We start from the raw sequence: 27,102 nt of genomic DNA, 5'->3' as shown, positions 1-27,102 counted from the left end.
AGTTCACCTGCAATGTTTCTGATTACTCAATTCCACAATCTATAAGCAACAAACAAGGTCCTTTGCAATATGGCTTAAGAATAACTACACTGCCTACCTCACACTTGAGAGTGACAGGAGTTTCTACTGCATCACCCAGTCTGGTAACACGGATAGTGTGGAAGAGGGAAAACTGGGATACACTCTGCTTTCAAACAGGGAACTTAATTTCTGCAATTACTGAATAATTATCAGGGTCATGTTGCATACCCACAATTATTATCTTGAAACACAGGAATTATCACTAGTTACACCATAAAGGTTCAGCCACTTTGAAAGTCAAATAGCTAGTGTAAGCTGATTTGACTTAAAACACCTGACGCATTCTGAGCTTCAACCTGTTACCTAGACATAGCCTAGTCTTGAGCTGGTGTCATCATTAGACTGTAAGCAAAACCTCCAAAAAACATGCCCGAGCACTGATGGAGCTGACTGAACTCCTGTAACTTTGGTGCATTACACTTTCCAGTGCAATTTCAGCTTAACATCATCCAAGTTTTTCATCCTTTCTCAGAGTGGCTATGCTAAGGGATAATGCTTCACAAAGCTTTTATTTCTTACAGCTTTAACTACTGCATTGATTCATTCTTTGTAGAGTCAAATACTCATTTGAAGAAAAACAGATAGACAACACACGTTTCCAGTCCAGGGGCAGAGCACTTAAGAGCTCTTGGTTACATCTTGTGCCCAGTGCTTCCAAGATGGGCTCTGTTTAGCAACAGTTCTCACCAGGATATGGGCTTTATGATAATGATGAACATGCAGATGCAGTCTCAGTGTCTAACTTTCAATGCCTGAAACCGCTTTCTGGAGTTTCTGAGCTTTTCAAGATATTTCAAGAGTATTTCATGCAGATAAAGCAGAGTATTTCAAGATACGTTATAGGATTTCAATACTCGTTTCTCCTTGAAATTTGACCTCTGAAAAGATCTTTATGCTTTTACTATGCATGCCAACTCTGATTAGCTGAAATAACCTAGGGTGTTTAATCGACGGCTGTATTAAAATGTGTCAATATAGAAATGATTTCTCATATCATTTAGGAAAATTATATTACATTTATATGATTAGCAAAGCAAAGTCTAAAACAACAGAGGAGAAACAATTCTGACAGTTATTTCCTCTTCACTGACTTCTGTCAAAAATGATGTTCAACACAGATAAAGTCAACAGCAGCAAAAGCTGAACGTCTCCATGGATTTCACTATTTTAGGAGACGGGAGAAGACATGCTTACAGATAGCCATGTGATGAAAAGCACACCTGAGCCCCGCTTTTGTTGGCAGTTCTGTACCTGAGGTGCTACAACGCGAGACACGTGACTGACAATACAGGAGAAAATCACCCCGACCTGCATCTAAACACTGCAAAAAGTATCCGTCACAACGGATTCCTCACAACAGTGCCCATGCCCCCTTCTTTTTCACGCCGTCCACTGGGTGCATGCACAGGTTCATGCCCATTACTCAGCAGCAGCTCCAAGAGGAGGGGGAGAAGCACAGCTGCACCCTGCGGGTCTAGGTACTGCTCAGCCTGAAATCACAGGTGGAAAGAGACTACAGAACCAAACAGAAAAGGGCAGTGATCAATTTTGTTTTCGCATGCAGTTTTACACAGATACAAACTGCACAAATACCTGTATAATGTAAAATGAGGTTTTATTTCTGCAGGATAGGCAGTGCGTCCTCTGGGATTCTGTCTTTTGCTTATAACAACCTTCTCGTGCGGAAGTGCTGCCTCTTTCCGCTGACACGTGCGTTTACTTTCTCACCGGGCCCGTCTCTGTTGATGGCTGATCCTGTGTCAGCATTCCTCGTGGTGGCTCCGACTCCTACAGTATATGATGAGGAATCTGACCTCGGAGGAAACCGGGGAAGTGGTACAGCCTTCACCTACACTTTGTGAAGCATCAGGAAGCGTGAATGCAATTCCATTCATGTCCCTGCGCTCTGCTGAATGAGGTCAATTTGATCCTGTGCAGAACTCAAGATGACTCCTTTTCCTAATGCAAAGTTCACTGGGTGTTAATAGTATAAACAGCTTTATTTATACTATACACAGGATAGAACAGGCGTAGTTTATTAAGTACAATTATTTGCCCACAGTAAAATCCTTGATGTACTGCAGATATAGTTTATTTGTTGATAAGTATTGTACTTTGAAACACTCCATAGCCATTTAAAATAGCCCTAAATAAGCATGGTTATGAAAGAGCAGCTACATAGCTTTTTGGTGTGTTCCACTCTCCATTACTTTAGCCAAGGTTAACAGGGAAATTGGCAAATTGATTCTCTGCTGTAACCATTTCTGAACTACATCAATGGACTTGCATTGTGCTTCCCTTCCTAAACACACTTCTTCACAAATCTAGTGCCCTGCTGCTTTCCCTCAGGAACAGCTGTAGGTTAATTGTGTGAATCAGTTTTTGCTTCACAGAACAGGACTATTTCTTGCATTGCAGTGCCTGTCTCTCAATCCCTTACTGTAAGCTTCTCTCGTCTTACAACGTTTTATTCTTGAGGTACAGCCCTTCATACAAATTATTGGAAAAATGTGTTCCTAAGTATGCAACACAGTACAATATTGGCACTGGTGTTTATACCATCTCAATGCCTTTCTAAACCTTCCAGTCTACATAAAATGCCTATTATATCATGCTGTGCACTCACTTGAAAGTTGTTATGGAAACAAACACTTGCCAAGAATAAAAAAATTCTGACTACATCCACTGGCCTACAAAACAATTCCTAAATTTTAGTGATTCTGATTGTAAAACGCTTGTATTTATCAGCTCTAGTTGTAACAATAAAAACATTATAAAAACTAATGTGAGCACTAACTTCCTGCTTCGTGCCCACTGCTTGCCAGGATAGGCTCTACCTTTACAGTGGGCCTAAGCTGGACAAAGTGGATGGATTTTAAGCACTAACCTACACAACAAAATTAGCATGCAAACCTCGAGGTTATTGAGTTGAAGATCTAGAAAACCTCCTCACAGACGTCTCGTTTTAAGAACACAAGCACAACAAAATAAGAAGAGGCCTATCTGGTTTCTAAACCATCTAGCTCGTTTGGTTGCTAGGGGCTAAGCCTAATCGATCCAAACAGCTCTCCCAGCCAGGTCTTGAAAGAAGCCCGGGTATTGGCATCAATACATGACTGGGTAGCCTCTTCAAACCTCCCACAAGGCTTTGTGCAAAAAAAAAGTGTCAGTCACCAGTCAGAACCAATGAAAGCCACCGGTTCTCCATTTTAAATACACTTCCCTATAGGTTTCCCTTTGTCACAGTGCAGCTGAAGGCAGACAGGCCTAAGCAGATAGCTGGGTGCTGGCAGCTAGACAGAGATGGGGTAATAACCAAATGTAGCACTTTTCAAATTTCTCTTACTTCTTTTTAACTGCTGCAACTGTTTAAGACCATACTTCACCTTCCATAACAAAACTCACTGCATGAGAATAGCAGAAACAACGTCATAATTCAGTTTAATTGTATACTTTATTGTCATGGAACTTGCTCTAGTGCAGCTCAGATAAAGAACAGCAAAAGCAACAAACACATATCACACTTACACATACACAGTACATATTATTCAATCAGCGCAGCATCCTAGATATTGAATTGCCTAATGGTCTCCAGATAGGTGCTATTTCAGACCTGAGCAGGACTACATTTGCTTTGAAATCTCCTCCCCAAATGGAGAAGTTTGAAAAGGGAGCTGGCAGGGTGGAAGCGGTCTGTGTGATGTGGAAATGGAGCTGACAATGCTCAGCTTCTATTGCAACTGGAACTGGCAGTTCCGCCTGAAAATCACGAGAAGACACTTGCTTTCAGGTACAATATACAAGTCAGGTACCATAGCATGACTCTGCTTGTGCATTTAATCAAAATGCAAGCATATGGTATTACACAGTGACCCTTGTAATCCCCTTCTGACAAAGTGGCTTAGCAACTATAGGTCATATGGCTGTGTGAAGAAGCTTAATGGGCAGTCTTGTAGTCATAATCTGTCAGCACTGCTTAGGCAAACAGAAACAAGTGTTATATATCAACAAGCAATTGAGCACAAATGATATACTAGAAATACATGCTGGGATTTAAAAAACTATATACATCCCTGCATTCCAATTGTTTAACACGTCCGTATTTTAATTTTTGTAGTTTGCATCCTGCACAGCTCTTCGAACTCACGAAGTCTAGACTCTTAACTTTCAAGACACAGCCTGTGCATATCAGTGGAGTGTTGCTCAGGCTCCTGCCTGTCTGATGTCACTCTCGGTGACTGAGGACACACCCATGCCAGATCGTTTGAAGGACTGGAAAAAGGAGTTGAGTGAGCTCAAACTGCCGTGGGCCCTAAAAGATAAAAGCTTGCAGGAGGTATTCTGCTGCAACTCCAAACTGTATTTACTTATTGTAGCTCTAAGCAAAGCAAGGCTATACATAGATTGCAGTTTCAGTCAAAAAGCCTTTCACTGTAAGGCCTGATCCTGCTACATTTAAACTTACAACCACTTTCAGAAAATCTGAAGCAGTTCTGGAGCTACAGCTGAGGTCTCAAGCAGCCTGTAGGAGGGCCTTCAGGTGTTTGCTCCACCCTCAGATGTCATTCAAACCCTCATTATTTTCTTACAGGGGACTTTAGGGTATTTTTTGTAGCCAATTACACAAAACATTCACAACATTCGCCACACCTGACCACATTCATAAACTGAAGCCAACTTTGGCAACGTTTCGGAAAATGTCAGCAGGATGAGGCCTTATCTTTTGCTGCCTCAAGAACAATGTTACAAGTCCTCCTTATTGGAAGAACTCTTCTATTGAATTTAGTTATAAACTTCCATTAAAAAGGCTCAAACAGAATCCAGGATAAGACCTCATGTTGTATTTAATTAAAACAGAAGAATAAATGAACAGCCTTACCTTTCCTCTGAAGGAATACCCTAAGCAGCGGATTGGCGGTGGATATTGCTTTGTGGTAATTGTCATCATTATTTATTGGTAGTAAGTCCCCGTGAATATCTGCATACCCAACCAAAACATCCACGTTCGGGATTCTGTGAACATGTTGTAGTAATCCGTAAAACTCGTCAAACTTTCCGGGCTTCGATCTATCCAGGGAAAACCGTCGGAATTCGGCACCAAACTGTAATCAGAAGAAAATGAAAATATTTAGATGTAAAAAATACTTTTTATCTGAAGTCAACAACATAAATCAAGATGGTATATATAGATTCTTGCAAACATGGCACCGCTCTACTAAAGCTGCTCATTCCACAGCGCTCTTCTAACCTGGGTACAGTATTCAGGGCTTTGCAACTGCTGTACCTGGACCTTCATATCGGTTATTTCCATGAAGTTAATAATAATAATTACTTACACTTATATAGCGCTTTTCTGGACACTCCACTCAAAGCGCTTTACAGGTAATGGGGACTCTCCACCACCAATGTGCAGCCCCACCTGGATGATGCGACGGCAGCCATACTGCGCCAGAACGCTCCCCACACATCAGCTCTCAGTGGGGAGGAGAGCAGAGTGATGAAGCCAATTCATAGATAGGGATTATTAGGAGGCCATGATTAGTAAGGGCCAATGGGAAATTTGGCCAGGATGCCGGGGTTACAGCCCTACTCTTTTCGAGAAACGCCCTGGGATTTTTAATGACCACAGAGAGTCAGGACCTCGGTTTTACGTCTCATCCGAAGGACGGCGCCTGTTTACAGTATAGTGTCCCCATCACTATACTGGGGCATTAGGACCCACATGAACCCCAGGGTGAGCGCCCCCTGCTGGCTCCACTAACACCTCTTCCAGCAGCAACCTTAGTTTTTCCCAGGAGGTCTCCCATCCAGGTACTGACCAGGCTCACACCTGCTGAGCTTCAGTGGGTTGCCAGTTGTGAGTTGCAGGGTGATATGGCTGCTGGCCATTTACACTGAGTCAGCATTTTCATTATGGCACGGTGTGCTGATATGTGTAAACTGCCATGAAAACTGAATAAGATATACAGGAACACAGAAATTAAAAAGCATGCTATCCATGGGAAGTCAAGCTCCTTGTGCTTATTCATATTTACATAGAAATTAACACATAAAACTGTAGGTATACTGCAATTGACTCTATACAATATGAAAAGTTTTTAATACAAAACTGTCTCCTGTTTGAAGGTACTTATCTAGAGGTATGCAACAGTAAACGTGATCTATTTTTTTTACTGCTCTACTACATTAACAGGGTGTTCACAGATTAAATAAACAAAACACATATTTCAGATATCTTTAATAGCACAGCTGTACTAACACCATAGGCACTCACTAGCATTTCAGTGCTACACCTACCTACCCATTTAGAAACTTTCCACACCCAGCGGAATTACACAATGGTGACGATGGAATATTCCACAATCTCCTATCCTTCTCCAGGCCCACCGTAGAGATTTTAATGGCCAAGAGAAGAAGTAATCTAAAACACCAGCCACGTCACAGACAGCTAATAAAAGGTAAACTGGGATCTGATAACTCTTCAGTTCACCACACTCTGACCAACTTTGGAAATCCATACAGGGAGGAATTAAAAATGCACTGACAAGAAGGAAGTTCCTCCAATAAAGCCCCAGGTCACTTTTGACATTGTGAATTAAAAATAAACACGGAATGTGGTGGTTTGTGGAAAATGATACTGTCAGCATGGTTTCCCAGATCAGTAATGGACTGTCCAAGGTGGGTCCTGCCCAGCTCCCATGACCATGACCCTGTACTGGAGTAAGCCTCTTTCAAAACTGGAGGGATGGACCTGCCGACAGGTGTGTAACAGTGAATGAATGAATTAGCAAGGAAGCTTCTTATAAAAAGAAGGGGCATATCAAAAACGTCTCCTTATTCTTGAAGGTCTGTGTGCTCAAGTGGCAGACTCGACAGAGCAGCGCGGTGTAGAAATTCACACTGCTACAGCTACACTCTTAGTTTCTTCTGTACACATTTAAAAAGAATTTGACAAAAAAAACTTAGTTCTTCAAAAGACATTTTTAAAAACAGATTTAGCTCTTTTAATAAGTCAAGACAAGTTCACTACAAATAAGCTTATTTAAAAGTTTAAATGAGATCATTTTTTCCCATGAACTCACAATAATACATTTAAGAAAGAAATGTTCTGCTAAAAAATTTACATTTCTATTACCTTGCAAAACTAACTTATAATTAGAGGCATATATTAAAACCAATCTTTATGCAATTTGAATTTAACCTCCAAACGTATTTTCTCCGTGACAAGTTTTTACTCCTAAATGCCTGCTTATTCAGAGATATCTTAGCAGAACCTCTATTTCAAATGATTTGCCTGCTTCATCAATTGAATTGCTTACACTTTGTTTCAATTCTTTTTCTACAGCTATATGTCCTTCACATACTGGAGCATACATTCCTGCCCGGGCAAGTAATTCCACAGAATTAATATCACAGCACAGCCAGATGTTTTAAAAAAACATACATTTTTTTCCTATTTCTCAGGTGTTGAATATTTTTAGGCTACAGTGCTTGCTTTAGTGATCGGTGTAAATAGTGTCATTCTTTCACACTATTTATAATCAGCTTTCCCTCTCATACGCTTGTTACAGAATCAATGGTATTGCTACAGTTAACACTTATTGTGAAACTGCAAGTGCTTGGATACTGTAACGTGTGGCTGCACACTTTATTATTTTAGACAAGCATGAACCTCCCACATACTGTACCTAAAGAGACAATACTGTGCCTGTCAAGTCACTGCTGTCTAGATCACAGCACCCACACCCACCTCTGCACTGTGGCTCAGCGCCCCCTCTGTGCCTCTGGGGGTGTTAACATGGCAGAATGAAGCTTGTTTAAAAACGCTTACTGCAGCCACTGTAAAGAAGTCACTACCGACTCGGATCAAGATTCTTTAAACGTAAAAGTGCACATTGAGTGATTTCCGTTCCTTAACAGGAGACCCTACACAGAGGAAGGGGAGACCTTCCACCAACTCTACAGTACCTCCATGAAATCACTGGGAGAAGTGACAGGAAGAATTCTTCAATTTGATTTTCCACTACAAGCTATCAAAAATACTAGATGTGCTCAGTCTCGTTTGTAAGCTCTCTCATTTTTTTAAGGCTCATTCTCATTTGTAACCGAGAATATCACAGACTGCCAGGGCACATTCCTAAATGTGGTGTGTACGGAACACTGTTTAAATGCATATTTAGCACATATAAATGCCAATTTATTTCAGCTTTTATATACTGTAGAAGACAGTGTTCCAGGTGATATTCAGAATGGAAAAATGTTTTATGTTAATGACAGATCAAACATCTTGATTCTTTTTTTAATTTAAAATCTTTATATCGAAGGCCTTTGCAACAACACTGTTCTGTGTTTATTTAAATATGCTGGAGGCTCTCACAGCAGTTTCTGAAAACTAAAGAATCAGGAAAAAAGGATGCAAATTTGAAAATAACTGGCTTCTACACATGAAGCCAACTTGTATCCTTTTAACTGGTGGTGAAGAAATCCCTCGAGAAAACTTTGTTTTTACATGTAATTACACAACACAAACTTGTGTTTCTGGTTTTTTATTGACTATATAATGACAACTGATGTCTTTTATCAAAGTCTGAGAACGATGTGTAATTTTAAAATAATATATCTATGTGATATCATGTTAATATATACAGTATATTATCATTCATCTGTGTTGATTTTATAGTAAATTACGTTTACAGACGTCACCTCAGCAACCAATTTCCAGATGTAATAATGACTAATGGAAAATAATACAAACCACCAATTCCAAACATTAGTTAAATGCATGCATAGTTAAAGTGGAAAATAACATTAATATATTTACACATTCATTTCTAAAACAAGCAAACCAAGTTTGTCAGGTCAAAGTAAAAGGAGTGTCTTCTCCCTTTCAGACTGATATTCTGTGCTTGGCATGCCTTCTGCACAGAACCAGAGTATGTTCCAAATAAGCACACACATAGGGCAGCATCCAGAATAGTGCAGTTTACCCTGACACCCATTTAATGCTACTGTAGCTCATCCTCTTCCTTTCCAAAGTGTTACATCCAGTGCAAACAGGCTCCCTGAAGCAATTCTTGCGCTAATAAAAGGCTGTTAAACCTAATTTCTCTGGTATTTTTCTTGAAGGAACTATGGAAAATTGGAAGTAAAAAGTGAGATGATTGATTTTGGAGCAAAGTCAAGTGACTAAAAACAGTCAGCTCTTCTTTGATCTAAAACTGATAACAGAATTCATACCTGAAAATGCACACCCACTCACTACTAATCAGGATGCTACAATTTGGGTACAGCCGAAGTACAGAAAAACGTCTACAGAGAAAGCTGTCTGGGCATTTAATCTCAGAGTTTAATACTGCTAACAAGACTAAAAATTCATCAGCAAGGTCTTCAAAATGTTTAAGCCCGAGTCCTTTCAACCAGTCACAAAGGGGTCACTTCCCAAACGCTGTTCACATCGATCACGTTCTGTACAAGAGAAACAGATTTGACATCTTATCACTCGATTCTGGAGCTGCAGGCGTGTGTACAAGGCAACCAGGTCCTAGTAAACCTGCACATAACCAAACCCTTGAATGGAGCCATCTGCCTTGCGATAAGAGCTCCCTTGTCTTCCCGTGTTAGCTCAGTGTGGGATGCGAGCAGCCCTTACTGCAGGAATGACAGCTGGAACAAATTAGATCTAAATTGCGCCGTTTTGTTGCAGTGAGATTTGTGATGCAGAGGGGGCAGGAGCCCTGCTTGGCTGGAGCAGCAGAATGGTTCTCAGTGGCAGGACCCCACACTGCTCCAGGAGCTATAACTCAGAGGAACAGACAGTCACAAGGAACACTTCCGTCTCCAGCACAAAGCGAGCACATTTATGTGACTGGCCCAGCTTGTTGCAAGGATAAATGGTATTGTATGCCTACAGTATGTGCAGGCGGAGAGAAACGGGCAGACAGAAAGGATTTGCTGAATATCACTGTGACCTCATGCGGTCAGGGATTAGCAAAAGACACAAGGTACTTTCTGAAACTTGCGTCTCCACAACACAGATGACACAACCCAGGAAGGACAAATGAAAGAGGGGCTGCAAACAACAGCCTTCTGCAACAGCTACCACTCTTCTACCCCTCCCACTTTTCTAGACCTGGAAAACATATTTCTGCGTGCTACATTTCCACATTTGTGGTTTTTATAATACCCTCTTGCTTCTGAAGAATTGGGTGTATAAATAAGACCTGAAGACACTGGATAATAAGTGCTTCAATTGCAAACCGGCACGAGAATTAAACCAGTATTAAAGCTGCAAATACCTTGATTTGCTCACATTCTGTACTTTGCAGAAGGCCCACTTGTCAGAATTCATTTCAGGAGAAAAGAATGGGTGGCGACACTACAGGTGCTGCAAAGGCTAAGCCTAAAAACCTCCCTTGGCACAGTCCACGTATATATCTCACGAGATATATCAATCAATAATACTGACGAGGCTGGGAAATAATGACAGAATAGGAAACAGCAAGAACCGTTACCCCTAAATTAACGTTTTAAACTAATCAACATCAACCGCCATTTTGCAGCTGTCCCTGGAATTATGAAAAGTTCTTCTTCTGCTCTATTCCTAACACCTCATCTGAATGACGAGCACAATGGAATTTCCCCAACCTGAAAACAGCCCCAAAAAAATCTGAATCTGATTGAAACTACCACTCAGATTGCTCTGCTGTGCAACACTGGCTTTGCGATACTGCGCCTGAAGAATATTCTTTAAAATGAACAAAGCGCTCCTGAAGCACTCTCTACCAGCCGAGAAGCTGGTGACGGCTCAGAGTCCTGCTGCCAGGGCACAGAGGCAAGAGGAGTCTATAAGCCTCTCGTGGGAGAAGCTGTTGAGCCTGTACTCACAGAACAGCACCGGTCAGCATACTGTTTGTGCTATGTTACACAGCTCTAAAAAGAATCATTCGTTTGTTTCCAAGTACTGTATGCTCCAAATGTAGAAAGAACGTATCTCTCACAAGCTGTGTAGAAATCATGTTCATAACAGTGTAAATTTTCTTAAATGAATGACTTCACACTGAAACAATGCATACAGCAATGGATGAAATACCTTTCCGATATTTTTTTTTAATTCTTCAGATGAACAACCATTTGCTCTTTGTGTATTAGCATTGTCATCTTTAAGCACTGTTATTCTGTTAAACAATGAACAAAGATAAACACTGTGGTCTTCCGTTTGGGGAAGCAGAAAGGGAAAATAAGACATTTAATAGAACCATAAAAGAACCATAATGCTCTACAGATGGAAAAAACTAACCAAACATTCGTTAACTAACCATTAGGTGAGGATGTTACAAGCTTTGGTTAAGACTACAGTTTAGTTACTAAAATGCAATTCATCAACAGGAAAGGTTGGTGAACATTCTATAAATATTTTGTAAAAAACATTCTATTTAGACAACATTTAGAAATGGGATTTGCAATGCCAAAATATCCTCAGTTTACCAAGATTTGCGATTGTTTTGTTTCCATTGTTGTAGGACCCTTTATTAAAAACATCAGTTGTAAAGTCAAATGCTTTTTCGTCAGACTAGAGAAGATATCAGGTTTTTTTTTTTGCATGTAATTTTCACTTCAGTTATCTCTTCACATGCACATTGCCCAACGTAATACTTCAACAGGTTGTATCTTCCTGCTAACAAAAGGAAAGTATTAGTACCTATACCACAAGTCTCTCTGTCAACACACCTCTCCCACTAAAATATACAATAAAGGAAAACACTTAAGAGCTGCTTTAACCCAACCAAGAGCAGCAATGAGATCACGTTCCTGTGACTAAAATACGCCCCCGGCCAGTCAGTTCCACTAAACTAAAACTTATCTGCACTCCACTCCCTCAGTATGCAGTCAGGAAAAGTCTGTTTTACCAAACCCTCCCCTTTTTTTCCCAGGCTCTGGGGGAGATTCGGCTTGTACCTCATGAAATAAAGGTGTTCAGTCTCATTTGATTTTAATACAATTTATGAGATAGTGTAATTAAATCTTGGTGGTATGGTGGCTGGAGCAGTGCTTAGGAATACTGCCTCATAGCGCTGGGGGCCCGGGTTCAAGTCCCGGGTGCGTGGAGTCTCTATGTTCTCCCTGTGCTCACATGGGTTTGCTCTGGGTGCTCCAGTTTCCTCCCACAGTCCAAAGACATGCTGCTGGTGGGTAAATTGGTTTCTGAGTAAACTGGCTCTGGTGTGAGTGTGTGCAAGTCTGTCTGTGTGTGCCCTGTGATGGACGGGCATCCTGTCTAGAGTGTATCCTGATTAAAGGTAAAAAAAGAAATACTATGTTTTGGCAGTCACATGCTTATAGAAGGCTCCACAGCTGAAACATAGTGCTTCTTTTCATTTCCTTTCAGCGTAGAATGAACCTTTACCTGTTCCTTTGCAGCCTACGCATGCTGGCACAGCTCCCTACTCCAACACCTTCAATCTATTTAATGTATCTAAGAACTTATTCCAGTTATTCCTGTGAAACAACAAATAAGCAGAATTAGCAAAGAAACAAAATAGAATATTAACTACACCTGCCTTAAAGACGTGCATTGTAATTACTCAAATGTATTAAACCTGAGTCCTGTTAAACGGTTGATGATCACAGACGCTCTAACCATGTTAAGTGATAACATGGCCAGTTAAATGGTGACCATAATGGTCAGCTGACATGGCAGTGATGTCCAACGCTACATTGCCGATGCAGTGTTGATTTATGGAAGGTGGGTCACAAGAAAAACCAAAGCTGAACTGGGAATGGCAGAGAGAAAAAAAACAAAAAACTCTGTAGTAGATATCTTCACTCAGGCAGTGTGCTATCTGAAGCACTCCCAACGATTATGGACCCCTTTGTGACCAAGAACATCACCACCGCCTACCCTGGGCACCAGGGTACAGTACGGCATTTAACCAGTTGCGCACTGAATACTGACATAAACGAAAATGTCTTCTAATATAAATCAATCATACATACATCATTATAAGGACAGATCATTCAGATACTTCCAGTACTAATTCTAAGTACTTTCACAGCTTTTATGTTTTATGTCCGCAATATCATAATGAGAACCAGTTTCTGATCCCAGCACTACACATAACCCACACCTTACAGGAGGAGTGGAAAACAACAGGCACGTACCCTCTGAAACATGCCCAGCAGATGAGCTGCAGCTTGCTCACACTACAAGCCCAGAGCAGAAAGGGCAGAGCTGTGACATCAGAAGGAAGGCCAAGCCAGTTCTGACTAAGCCAGATGACAATGCAGATGCTCCACAGTGCTGTCGACCTGAGACTAGAGCACCTTCCGGACACAACCCTGATTCAAACTGGCAACCGCCGTCCTTTAAAGCTTTAACCACACTCGTGCAAGGACGTTCTCATTGCTTTTTCTATACTTTGTCAAAAATGATCTTCTGTCTCCGACTCGAAGATGACAATAATGACAAAAGCAAAGAAAACCATCCATATCGATCAAACATTAAGTGCAAATTCAGTTCTCGAACTGCAAACGTTGAACAAAAAAAAAAATCAATTTCTAAAGAAGGTTCCTTGACACCATAAATTGCTTTGTATGGCTTAGAACAACATTACAGCTTCACCTAACATTAATGGGGTTTAGTAAAGACATTTATCAAATGGGCAAAATTAGGTCAAACCAAAGTCTAAACTTGGCTTCTTTATGTATTTCTCACTACATACTGTATATTGCTATATATTACAAGTTATTCTCAATTAAAAACACAAAACAACTAAAGAAAAAATAAACACTGATAAATATACGGTTATGCAAAGACTATGAAAAGGTTAAATTAATACAATGAAGAGTATCATCATACTATATTAAACAGAAACCAGTTTCAAAATGCCCCTTGACAACCGCCTTTTAGCAAACTTTTTTTCCCCAAGACAGAATGGCTCATTTTTGCAGACACTACTGTAGCTTAGGACTTCATATGATTTAGGTGCCTGCCATCTGAAATAAATTAGGGATGTTTTCCATAATAAACTATGCAAACATGTGATTCCACAAAAACACTACTTAGTGATTTCAAACTAAGATGACTCACTTTTACAAGTTTATTCAAAAGGTATGTAAAAGTTACAGTGATGTCAAATGTTGCATCGCCATCAAATTGCTTTCCACAAAGATTGATGAACGATGGCAAAAAAATAAGTGCTGCACTAGATTAGAGCACAACACAGCAGGGCAAAAACAATTAAACTGGCAGACTGTATACATCGGTATGACACACTCAAATTCAAATCAAACAGTCACTGGGTTAAACTGCAATGCAATGGGAAGTTAGTTGTTTAAACGAAGTACTTGGTTTAAACAAATGATTTGATTTTGGTTTAAACTAAATCAATGCACAGTTTCGAGAACTGACAGTGATCAACTGATACAAACCAAGAACAGACTGATGCACTAACTCAACTTCAGCATTACTACAGTACATCACCTATCAACACTTTCGTCGCATTCGGAAATTCAGCTTTGGAATGTACTACAGTTCTTTAACTGATCGGCTTGCTTCTTTAGACATTTAGTTCCCTTGCTTCTGCACTGCAGCTAACTAAACAGCCACTAATAAGTGAACCCTTTATGAGGAACAGAAACAGGTGGGGATGACAATGTATCAAAACCATCCTAAAACAAGTGGTTTTTTTTTCCCTTCTGCAGACGTCCTCCAGGTTACATTTCAAACACTCCTCAACGAGTAGATTTCGGAGTCTTACAGACTATACCAAGCATAAACTACGCACAAACACAAGAACCCGTCAGGAGCAAAACAAATAGACTGTTCACCTATAATTTGGTTATTAGCCCTCTCTTCAGATGGAGAGGGCTTATAGACTGGTAAGCCAGGCAGGGTGTGTTCATGACAAAAACCTTAATTCTGCTGAGCAAATAAATGCTTTCCTGTTAAGATTAGAGTCACACTTTCATTGAACTTTCTCTGCCAATAATAACACATTACAATGTGCTGAACTAAGTAATAACTGTTCTCATAAATTTAAAAAACAACACACCTAATATGCAGATGTTAATTTCCGGGCAAAGAACTGACCCTCCCTAGCAAGACAACATTCTTATTAAAGGACATTTCTGGCTTCTATTACACTTTTTGACAATTTCATTGTCAAAGGTTGAAGGTGTTTAAACCCCTTAAATCAAGAGAGCATGATGTCCAGTTTGATCTAAATTTGAAAATTTCATGTGGTCCCATTTTAGTGTTTTGGCTTTTGCTGAGGCATAATAGGTCATCAATCTTAAAACGTAAGTGAGCACGATAAATTGAGGTACCACCACAGTACTACTAGAGTCGTTAAGTGAAACTAGTCTAAAGAGATGGATTGCTTTAAGTCTTTGAAACTCCTTAGACTAATTTTTTAAATAAGATCTAAACACTTAACTTCTCTGGATTCTAACACTGAATCAAAGACCAGTGGTATTTCCAAAGATATCGACAGTTCACTTAACAAGTCATGCTGATCATAAAGCCCAACTTTCTATTCTGGAGATGAATTTGACTTATAAATATATAAATATAATTTAGCTGTGAGAAAGCACTGAGATTTGAGTTAGGAATTGGGCACAAGGAGGGACAGGATAAAAATAGGAATTCTACACCACTGTTACAGGTATGTTTAAAATCCTTTAAGATAATAAAAAACATTTAAGAGAGCATGATGTGCAGTTAGTTTCACATGGCCCTACTGCATATTTGTGACATGCAGCGATAAGACACCAATCCTAAAATGCCTCAGCACAATAAATCAAGGTACCCGTACAAATTCACCGCTATCTTTTCAAGACTGTTTAAAACAGAAATATTATTTTAATGGCTCAGAAACCGAGCCTTAAAAAAAGAATGTGAAACTCTGTCACTTTTACATTTTCACATTCTGTTTCCATCTCACGCCGTACGCGCAAAGGCGCAGCCATGTATGAGTGGCGATCATCAAGTTTACAGCTACAATAACCGTAGCAACATGTTCTTTAAAGCGCACACCGTGTCGGCACTGCGCGATACAGCCAGGACAGCGATTTAATCTGAACTGTGACACAGTGCTACCGAACTCCCTTTCCATTGCGTGTGGCAAAAACAAACAAAAAGAACCCGATAAAAAAAAGTGTTTCTTCAACAGTTTTAAGAAGTGTCGTGTCGAGGGAGGTGTTTAATAGTGCAAAGTTTCACAGCTGTTTGGGAAACGTCCTGTGAAGTGCGTCTTTGTCCGATATTGCTCGATTTAAGAATGAAAGTAGATTAAGAGCAGGCTAAGAGACCCCCCCCAATTAAAAGATACATCGGAGACCTAAAACCTGCAGGACAGCATCGGCTCAAATGAGTGCAAAAGCGCTCAAGTTCAAAAAACAGAAAATCCGAGTTCCCCCGCGTTCCCCGCAAAAGAAACGTTTTAAAAACTAAGCCCTTTGGCTGAAAGTATCGTAAAAACGCAGCGCCAGGTGACATTATCGATGATCAAGCATCGGGTGTCTTTAAACTAGGCGACGCTTCAACTACAACAGACCCTTCAGGGCGACACTCATCTCTTCTAATTCCCGTAGAGCACAGCTGCCAGCCAAGGCGACTGGGTTTGTTGTTGTTGTTGTTTTTTTGCTGGAAGTCGAAGGTCGATTTACACGACCCGATCAGGTTCTTTTAATTACCAGCAGGCAAACTGAGCGCCGCTGCCGTCGCCGGCTGTGTTAGTTACGGGTGCTGCGAGCCCGAGAGAGGGTCAGTGCGGCCAAGTCCAGCCTGCGCGACCACGCCGGCCGGTCACCCTCCACGGCCGTCACCCACGGAAACAGCCCGGGCAGGCTCGGTTCGACCCAGGAATGCCGCAACACGCAGGTCTGAAGTGGCCCGCTGCCCTGCTCCACTGGGAGCGGCGATCCGGGACAACTTTTAAATACCTAACACAAGAGACCGAAGGTGCGCCGTCACCCACGGAAGCAACCCGGGCAGGCTCGGTTCGACCCGGGAACGCCGCGACCCGCAGGTCTGGAGTGGCCCGTTGAGCCGTACGCACCTTGCTCTTCACCTCCACGGCGCTCAGAGTCCGGCTGCTCGGCACTCGGTGATTTTTATTCATCTTTTCTCGCCGGGACACCCTGTTATTTGTCAGTCTCGCCCTCCCCAGGGCTGCTGCCCCCGCTGGTCCGGCTCACTCCTCTTTTTTTTTTGTATCCGCGGTAGAGTGGGTCCGCTGTAATCCAGGTATTGCAATGTAACCAGCCCACCCCCACGCACACACACGCGTCTTGTGCCAGTTTCGGTATTTTCTCGCAACGTCTCCCTCTCCTGCAAGCCCGCTCTGGTCGCCTCCGCCTGACAACAACCTGCTTTCAAACTCTCTCTCTCTCTCACACGCACACTCGCAGCGCCTCGGCGGTGACGCAATCCGCACCCAGGAAACGGCTCCAGGGCAGCCTCGTTTCGGCGACGCGCGCTCCCGTCGGCACAAGGCGGCGCGCTTCGGCCTCTCAGGTCGGCGGCGGTCGCCTTGCGCGCACTCGTTCCTTTCCGGGGAGCGCTGTCCCGCACGCGTCTCAAAGTGAGTTGCGCGCACCGGGTCGAAACACAAATATGAGGGAAAAAAATGGATGTTCTGTACATGCAAATTCCTCTGTAAAGCTCATGATGCTTTAAAACTCCAGCAGAAGAGGACGGTCGGCTGTAACAGACACCCTTTTACTGGATTTTGTTGTCCGTTCAAAGTTGAAAAAACATTGAATAACTATTTCACTTTTTAAAAGTAAGATGTTTATTATTATTTCAGCACACAAGCAAATTATTTTCACAACATATCCCAACTGGCTGTTACTTCCTTCTGACATTTTCCTTTTAACAGTGGAAACAAGCAACAACTGTAAACAATTTCTTGGAAACAAGCGTCGTGCGAATTCAGCAGCTGCGTCCCTCTCGTTTACAATATCTGTGAAAATATTTTTGAATAGTTTTTGAAATACCGTATTTTAACATGTATATTTATTAAATAAATATCAATATGTTTGCAAATACCCTCCAGATCTGATTTAAAGGGAAAACATATAAGGAACAATATACGTGTGGAAATATGTAATGATATAAATCACAGGAATGCAGGAATTTCCACGTATCCCTTTTGATGTTGTGCAGCAATCGTGCACACTCTGTAAAGTGAGATACAACGCTCTTATTTTCTGTTATTTTCCGAAGTGGTTCAGTACTTCGTGCCTGTGGGAAATCTGCCAGGACAAAATGCTGTAACAGTTTGTGAACACAAGTCAAAGCAGGTTTAATTTATGCCGATATACGTTGCTTTATTTCAAGAAGAAAGCAAGAGGGGCTCTCGTTACTGTAAAATTGTCAATTGTCCATTTTAAATTCTTGCATGTAACTCGTCTGTGTCCCTGTATAGTCACTCTCCTCTCCTCGGGCGATATTAGGCAGCATTTTCTTTTAGCCCAGTGTCACCCGATAAAAATCAACATGTGGTTTCACACATCACACCGCATTGTGTTGATTTTGGTCGCTGCTTGGGTTGTCATGACTAATGTGTAAAAGAAAAAGCCAGTACATTGAGCAGGTTGAGAAGAGTAGAAATGAAAAGCCTTGCTGCCCATTTCATTATTAGATAGCTTCCATGTCTTCAAAAATATTACGGGGTGTTTGTTCCGGGGGTCCTATAACTCTCCCTGGCGCCTGAATGACATGTGTGCCCTATTTTCTGCGATTCTTTATTAATCTGTTGGATTCACTCAGTCGGGATAGACTTTGACAGTACTTTTTAAGACCACGGGTATCCGAATCAAATTGCCACATTATAAATTCTTTCCCAGACCAAATGAGCTTTCTTATTTATGCCGTATTTACGTCTCTAGTCCCAGTGCCAGATTCCTTTCTAAAGTTGCAAAGCCCCTTGTAGAACTGAGTACCGCCCAGTGTTCTCAGTAAGACACAGAACCTTTTCCATTTTCCAGTACTCCACAGTTCCACGACGTCTGCTGATTAGATTCACGGGACGAAAAACCTACAGTAGGTACGAAAAGAAGTACACCGAGCAAGCCCCATCATTATTACTCTTAATGCCAGAAAATGCTGGGAAAAGAGTAAGTATTAAACGGTCACAGACATGCCAAACGTTTGAAGGCTAGTACTTTGAAGTACTTCAGTAGGAAAGATATATATATCGTATATATTGTATTATGTTGGGGGGGGGGGGGGGGGCTGCTTTCCTAAGAAGTAATACCACAATACCTGCAAAAAATCGTGCAAGTACCCGAGTTCAAAACAGCGCCCCGTTGACTTGCTGTTTTCTTCTCTTTCAATACCGAGGGGACACGCGTCTTGGTGGCAGTATTTAGGAGTATCTGGGAATGATCGAGTACTTGAAATAAGACGCGAAAACTAAAGAAATTTACTTAGGTTGTCTTTCTGTTTAATTTTACCGCCATCCTCTGGATCTTATCTGCAACTACCATCCCTTGTCACACCAAACCCGAATTAATCCAGAGGAGAGAGGTCATTTGAATTATATCGATTTATTGTCTTAACTGTTGAGCCTGAGATGACTTCAGCCTGGCAGTAAGGACGAGAGAGGATGCCAGAGCCTCCCATTTTTATGAGGGTTAGGCCAGGGGTGCCGCTTCTCGGGTGATACTGGGGCGGAGGACGCAGTGCCCGGTTATAAGGAGAGAGAGGAGGTGTTCACGAATCGGGAGATTTCCACGGAGGTGAACGGAAATGGGCGAGGCTGGTGATCCCGATTCTTCGTTTGGAACTTCATTAACCCCAGATCGCCTAAAGATTTCGAGTTTAAACGAATGTCCTGCACTGACACGCTAAACGTTATCGTAATCACGGGTTAGTAGAAATCTATAAATGGTTATAGATTTGTAGACATTTTACTGTACAATAATACAGTACAATGTTTCGCTTTACTATAATACATTTTATTAACGTCCTGCTATAATATGGAAATTTCTCATCCAGAAGACTAAAAACGTGATCTGACCAAGGTATTAGAAATCCTAAAAGGTGAAGGTGCTCAGTGGAATTGTTCAGAAGAAATAATGAAACGCGAACCGGATGCCACAAGTAGAAACCTAAGTGAAAGTGCATGTAAAGATAGGAACAGGAGACCCTTCTTTACACAAAGGGTGGTAGGAGTTTGCAACAAGCTGCCCTGGCGTGTAGGTGAAGGCACAACATTGGCTCCTTTCAAGAAATAGCTGGATGAGGTAATGGGATCAATAAGGTTCTTATTACCGAACGGGATAGAGGGTCTGATGTCTTCTCGATCATAACGTTTATGTAGATTGGGGTTAATATTTGTGCGCGAGTCAGTGATTCGTAGGCAGAGAGGAAAACTCTTGACTTTGACAGTTCTTGTGGCGTTGGTTGTAGTTGTGTAGACTGTAGTAGCACTATTTTCCAGGAAAAATACTTAATTCTCCGTCATGATGACAATGATGCACAGCTCCACTGACGTCCGTCGTGATCACATTTTGTTTAGAAAATGGCACTCCTATGTAGTTTGTGCATGATAATGGAGTGTACCTGTGTCCGATATGCGATATGACGTATCCGATTACATTTATAAATCATACAGCTTTATTCGCTTTTCCTGATATTTTCAAACGAACCCGATAATATCGTAGGAGTCGGATTCAAAATGCAGAACAATAAGTGCTCGACTTCTGTATTGCACTCGCACACATCAGACCCGTAATTTTAATAAATAACACATAATTGTAGTACATCTTAATTATATAGTTTCAATGATACGGAAACTATTGAACCACAAGTACTCATTTTAAATGACAGAACTACACTTGACCACAAGACTCCTTAACATTGTCCCCGTCAGTGACAGTAACGTCATTTAGAGAGGTTTATCTTCTAAGTCCGAGAGCAATCTTTAAGCAAATAACAAGGAGTTCAGTGGCAACACGGAGATATTGCTAAAAGGTCCCAGAAGTGCAGCGTGTAACCTACCCCATGCAAATTCACATTAACTGAGCTGGAGCTCCCGGCCGCTCTACGTCAATGGAAGCAGCTGAGAGTCACGTGACGAGATGTTGCCAACATGGCGGCGCAGTGCTGAGGTAGCAGCTCCGTACACCTCCACTCTCCTTGTGGAGTTTTAATTCATGCCGTTTAACCGTCTCGGAGCGTGGGATTCCGTTGGCAATGGCGATCTGAAGCACGGAAAGCAATGCAACAGAAGGAGGAAAGCAGCAAAACCAAGAGCATGTTTTTGTCCCGGGCTTTAGAGAAAATCCTGTCCGATAAGGAGGTGAAGCGAGCTCAGCACAGTCAGCTAAGGAAAGCCTGTCAGGTAGCACTAGGTAAATAACCATTAAGTTTATGAGTTTGTTTTATTTTTTTATAATGCATCTGAGCCATAACCGGTCTTGAATGAAGGTGTTAATAACGATTTTCACATGGGGAGCGCATCCTGTGTGCTAAAGAAAGGGGTAAAAGCCGAGGGCCTATCCGGTTGTGGGTAGCTAAACTGCATCCAATTTTAAGAAGACTCGTTTTAAAGGACTGGAATCTTTTCAGATGAGCATCTGATGAAAGCTTGATTATGACTTGAAATCAAAACGTGTTTACATCGATACTTACACTTAGTGTCTTGTAATAAACTCTACTAAAACGAGAGTTTACAACTCTCCTGAACGAAACTGACAGCGAATAGATTATTTAAGGAGTTTAGTTGACTCGTATAAAATGACGAGTTAAAATTGGGTTGGTTATTCAGCAATCGCCGTGTCTCGAGTGGCCATTTCATTTGTTGGATCTCCGGTAGCAGGCAGGTAACTGATTCTTCAGCCGTGAACTGTATCGGACTCATTAATTCTTTATGGCGCTGGTGAAACGTGGCGCTTCCTATTATTAACCGAAGGGATGGCGTGTTTATGACAATCGTGTAGGCGGAAAATTACGTTGCAGTCAGTGCATTCCTGTAAACACAACCTACTGAATGCACTAATCCGCTGGGGCCTCGAACGCGGTGTATCGAGAGTTTAGGTGTTTGGAATTCCAGTTTCACATCAGTGACTCCACTTCCTTCTCCGTAGGAGGCGAGGCCGACTCTCACAGTACAGGTGTACTCGCTCAAAAGGTGAGACGAGGCAGTACTGTGATTGACAGCTGAGCTTTGAGCTTCTTCTGCGGTGCCGAGAGACTTTTACACGCCTCCTCCAGCAATCTGCACACGAGCACGGATGCTAACCGTCATGTATTCCCTTCCCAGGACATTTTATCTTTTATATGTTATTACATTAAAAGAAAAAAAAACAGACGACAGCTTTCGTGCTGTTACCCATTGATCTGTGTTTACATCTACACGTTTGTAGTAGACATCGTGTAGTTTTTGTGTCTGGCATTTAACCCAGTGAAAATACGCGGAAATAAACCGTTGATTCGCAGCTATTTCTAAAATATGATGCGTAATATTTCTTAAAAATGAGAGCGAATTGTGGTTTGTAAATATTAAGGCATGGTTTTTGCTTCATTCTTTTTGTATTACTAAGATCTTGGAATTCTTGCGTGTTTTCTGGTCACCCGTCTTTACTGCTTTACTAGAACTTGTGTAGCTTTCGGATCTTAAAACCTTGATGTCAGTTCTCACATTAGATGCCTCCAAATTACATTGGCGATTAAGCTGCAATGGAGACTTGTCGTGCTCAAATTTAATTTTTTGATGTCAGCATTGCAAAGTGTGAAGTCTGAAAATTAACAAAAGCCGCTGTTGCGTGAATCACCGCTGAATAGATTCCCGATAGAAACGCAAAAAGTAGTTGAATGTGAATTGTCCAGATTATTGTAGCTTGAAAGCAGAGTTTTCTTTGGTACTTGATGTAGAGTGATTTTGTCTCACAAAGAAAAATTAAATGGAAAATGGAAAGAAGCATCATAATTCTAAATTAAAACCATTTTTGGAAATCAGGCTAGGAGCTAAACATGTATAAGAATGGTTGGTCATTTCATGGTTTTGCTATAGAAGCCTGCTTCATTCTTCATTGAAGCTGCTCATGTTTTAAGAGACAGAAGCTAACAGAGCCAGACAACTATTGTGTAAATGTACTGAAATACTTCAGGAGTGCTCCTCAGGATTCAGTGCACAGGTTATGTATGAGATTAAGGTTTGTTCTTTGGGGTTCTGACTCTGACGTTACTCTTTCAAATTTACCTGGGTAATTTAGATTCTGCTGTGGTTAATAAACAGGTCAGGCCCGCAGATGAAAGCAAAAGAGGGGATTATCAAACCCTGAAGAGTAGAGGCAGCAGATGGAATTCTAAAAGGAAGAATTTTAAGGAAAGAAATGAAAGTATAAATTAAGCATTCTGTATTTTAAAGCAGATGTCAAGTAAAAATAGATTTCAAGTGCATTGGATGAAAGCAGTGATGATTTTGTTCTCTCCTGCAGGTTTAATTTAGCTCTTAGTTTGTGCTTGCTTTTTCCATTTAAGACCTTAATAGTCTGATATCTCAACACGTCAGTCCTCTCTTATCCCCTGTTGGTTCACTGCTTGCTACCAAGTTGGTAATTTATCTCCAGTAAAGCAGGGCTGGGCCACTGAGCAGCCAATAGCAAAGCAGGCTTGCTAGTGAGCTAAATACTGAAAACAGGAGATCCTTGTTTACGCAAAGGGTTGTGGGTTTCCACTGTCTGGCTGTGAGGTTGATGTCGATACCCTGACTTCTTTCAGCAAACAGCTGGGTGAGATGTGTAGATCAGTTGGCTACTAGCGTCTGTGCAGGCTGGATGGCCAACGAGTGTTGCAATGATGCTCAGGTCATGAGAGGTGTGGGTTACATTAGGTGTATCCTGTCTACAATGTCGGTGTCCTGTCTGTCCTGCCTGTATTTGCACTGTGGACCAGGAGGAACGGTATTTCATTTCACTGTATACTTGTATATGGCTGGAATGACAAATAAACTTGAACTTGAATAGGTGTGTGGTACCCTTATATAAAAAGGTCACCGTGTGTCCTCTTGTTTGAACAGCATGGTGGAAATAAGCAGTGAAATTGGTGTGGGGACGGGTGACCATGGGTGATTATGGGTGACATGGTTGCACTGTCTTTACAGAGCCTCGCACCAAACCAGTCCTTCCAGTTTGTCTGTTCTGGCTGCTCTGTGGCTCTCGGACAAGTAGGAAGTGGCTTGCTGGCGTCGTTCACTTTTTGCACTATTCCAGTTCACCTGATAGTCTTCTGCTCTCAGCAGAGGAAGGAGAAAATTCACTCCCTCACAGCACGAGTGTGTGCTATTCAGTCTAATGTCCCAACGTCCAGTGCCTTGGGTTTACAGTAATACCTTCCAGAAAATTAAATTGTTTTTTTTTTCCTGTGACGGTAGATAAAGAAAGGAACAAAAATGGGCAGAAGGAATGGTATCAAGGCAAAATGCCATCAGGGCCCTTCCCTGCATGTGCTCTATTGCCACTGAATGAGATACCTGCAGTCTGTCTATTCCCAAATGTTTGTCCAATCAGACATAAAGAAGGAGTCATGAATCGGCCATCCATTTCAGTCCTTCTGAAGTATTACTGAAGTATGGTGAATCAAGGGAGGGAATTTAGTTGCAACAAACGCGTTCTGGAAAGAAAACATGTAGGATATGGTTTTAGTTCAACAACATTTTGGACTTTTCCTCTCCAATGGAAAGCAGACATGCGGCAATATTTTTATAAAACCCCCAGAAGGCCTTGGGGGAGGGGAGGGGGCCGGACTTTAAGCTCTGCAGACCAGATCAAACGATTGATACTCAGTTGCTCAGATAAGTAATCAGGCCTTAGCAAATATAAAAGAACACACCACACACACTAAGTCCAACTGTAATACTAGAAGTCAGTAAAGGAAAAGGTAAAGTCCAATGGGGAAAGACATGGCAATAAAAAGTCTGTCAGCACAGCGCAGTTATGATTTCCCATTAGTATTTCATTTATTATAGAAATGAGTGGAGCAAATCTGATTTTTATCTCAAGACTGAGAGCTGGCAGATTGCTCTAATGTGGGTGTTATCAGAATCCAGGAAGTAAAAAAAATACATTATTTGTGTAACTTACAGGTCTGAATCAAAAAGGTTACTGTATACAATTATGTGAAGAGTTCCTTTACTCACTTGTCACCCTGAATTAGTTTTTTTTTAAATATCTTACCTAAGAGGGTGGCATGGTGTTGCAGTAGTTAGTTTCTGGCTGTGGAGCACTGGTTTCGATTCCCAGGGTGCTGTCTGTGTGGCGTTTGTATGTTTTTCTCATGTTTGTGTGGGTTTCCTCCCACACTCCAAAGTCATGCTGCTGGTGGGTTAATTGGCTTCTCAGAAAATTGGCCCTGTTGTGAGTGTGCTTCTTGTTATTGAACCAAAGGGTCAGATTTCCAGTACTCTACTGCCTTTGTGCAAAGAATGGTTGTTGGTTAGTTGTTTGCGCAAGATATTCAATGTGGATTTAAATCCATATATATATATATTTTAAATTAGACTGCTTTACTGAATACGATTAATTCCAGTCTCTTTGTGACGCTGACTGTGGTCAACAAAGCGAGGCTTTTAATCCTCCAAGCAGTGTCTGTGTAGGTCGTTCAGGGACACGTTTTGTGGTTCAAGAAAAGCTTTTTTTTTATCATTTTCAAGTGCAGTAATAAAGCAAGGAAGCAATCAATAAAGCATTCTCTGTGGAAGAAGAACAATTTGATTACATTGAAATGAATCCCCGTGATTTTTGTGTCCTGAAAGCAGATGCCTTGTTTCGCGAGTTTTCGATTCTGTGCGCTCTGTCACTGTGGAAAACGCGACAAGATTGCTTATTCTCCCCTTTTTCTTTACAGATGAAATCAAAACAGAACTGGAAAAACAAAGGTATGTCATTTTTGGACATTGAAATACTATTTTTGTAACCAAATACGCTTGGATTTGAAATGATTTCAGTGCCCTGGCCCTTTCCTTTCTGTTTCCAGCCGTTGTTAACCGCAAGCAGGTTGCGTGCTTTTTTAAGACGCTTTTTGGAGCATATAATTCTAGTAGAATGCATTACAGAAAGGATTTCTGTAATGTCTATTGATGCTCACTCTAGCTTTCAGATCTGACCACAAGTGTTCAGATTTTTATGTGCATTATAGCCATGCTCTTGACTGGCCATCCAGGTGCCTGGGGGCAGAACTGTTTTTCACAACAAAGCCACACCTTGGTTTAAGACTGGTGTCAGGCCGGAGGTGCCAGATGGTGGTCGTGGGTACACCACGGTGCTGGCCTTGAGAGCATCAAAGAGCATCGTGTACTTCTGTGTGTCCATGGACTGGTTGATATATTTCACTGCCTAGTTTTTTTCAATGCATTTGCCATCAGATTGTGTCTGGTTTGATGCCCCAAAGGCACATTGTTTAAGATGATAAGGGTGGTATATTCACCTTTATCCAAGGATTTTAGTTGTCCAGGTGTAACTCTTCAAAATGGCTTGGGAGTTTAAAAGAAACATCCTGGTGTCGTAAGTGAGAGTGCGGGCTCGGACTTCATTTTTCCCTGTTCTCTTCAGGGATGGCAGTGTGGTTCCACCCAAAGCTAACTACATCGAAGCAGATAAGTATGTGCTGCCATTCGAGCTGGCCTGCCAATCGAAATCCCCACGTGTGGTCAGCACCTCCCTGGACTGCCTGCAGGTAGTGCCCAACTTCTCTCCTAAATCAGTTGACGTAGTTTTCATCTGTCATTTCCTCTACCTAAAGGGCTTATGACCATCTGAGAAAAGAAACTTGTAGTTGCCTGCATTTGTTGACAATCTTTTGCTTGGGTCTGCGTTCTGATTGCACGATGTTTCGTTGTGATACAGGTCTTGTCAACTGCATTGTCACCCAACTGAACATTTATAAGTCATTAACCCTACTTTCTCAGTCAGCCTCTCTGATAACAGTGCTGAGTGACCCTGAGAGACCCCCAGGGGTCTTGGGGATACTAATAATGATACAGTCGCATGTGACTTTTATAGTATTCTATCAAC

General features: G+C 41.6%; 2 protein-coding genes across 2 annotated transcripts in view; one reads left to right on the top strand and one right to left on the bottom strand.

Moving 5' to 3' along the window:
* pard6b (par-6 partitioning defective 6 homolog beta (C. elegans)) overlaps positions 1–17,472 on the bottom strand; it is a 40,905-nt gene extending 23,433 nt beyond the window's left edge. Inside the window, exons 1-2 of the mRNA XM_088937615.1 lie at positions 17,139–17,472; positions 4,961–5,183 (exon numbers count right to left, since the gene is read on the bottom strand). Coding sequence (XP_088793741.1) covers positions 4,961–5,183; positions 17,139–17,201 — 286 coding nt within the window. The 5' untranslated portion in view covers positions 17,202–17,472. The remainder of the gene's footprint in view (positions 1–4,960; positions 5,184–17,138) is intronic.
* A 3,698-nt stretch (positions 17,473–21,170) lies between these two features.
* arfgef2 (ARF guanine nucleotide exchange factor 2) overlaps positions 21,171–27,102 on the top strand; it is a 40,832-nt gene continuing 34,900 nt past the window's right edge. The window contains exons 1-3 of the mRNA XM_088937661.1: positions 21,171–21,441; positions 25,937–25,967; positions 26,641–26,764. Of these exons, the coding sequence (XP_088793787.1) occupies positions 21,309–21,441; positions 25,937–25,967; positions 26,641–26,764 (288 nt within the window). The 5' untranslated portion in view covers positions 21,171–21,308. The remainder of the gene's footprint in view (positions 21,442–25,936; positions 25,968–26,640; positions 26,765–27,102) is intronic.

The sequence above is a fragment of the Atractosteus spatula genome, chromosome 19 (assembly GCF_055471065.1).
Source record: "Atractosteus spatula isolate fAtrSpa1 chromosome 19, fAtrSpa1.hap1, whole genome shotgun sequence".
Classification (NCBI taxonomy): Eukaryota; Metazoa; Chordata; class Actinopteri; order Semionotiformes; family Lepisosteidae; genus Atractosteus; species Atractosteus spatula.
Note: the sequence above shows the minus strand (reverse complement) of the source record. Positions and strands in the feature narration are given on the sequence as shown.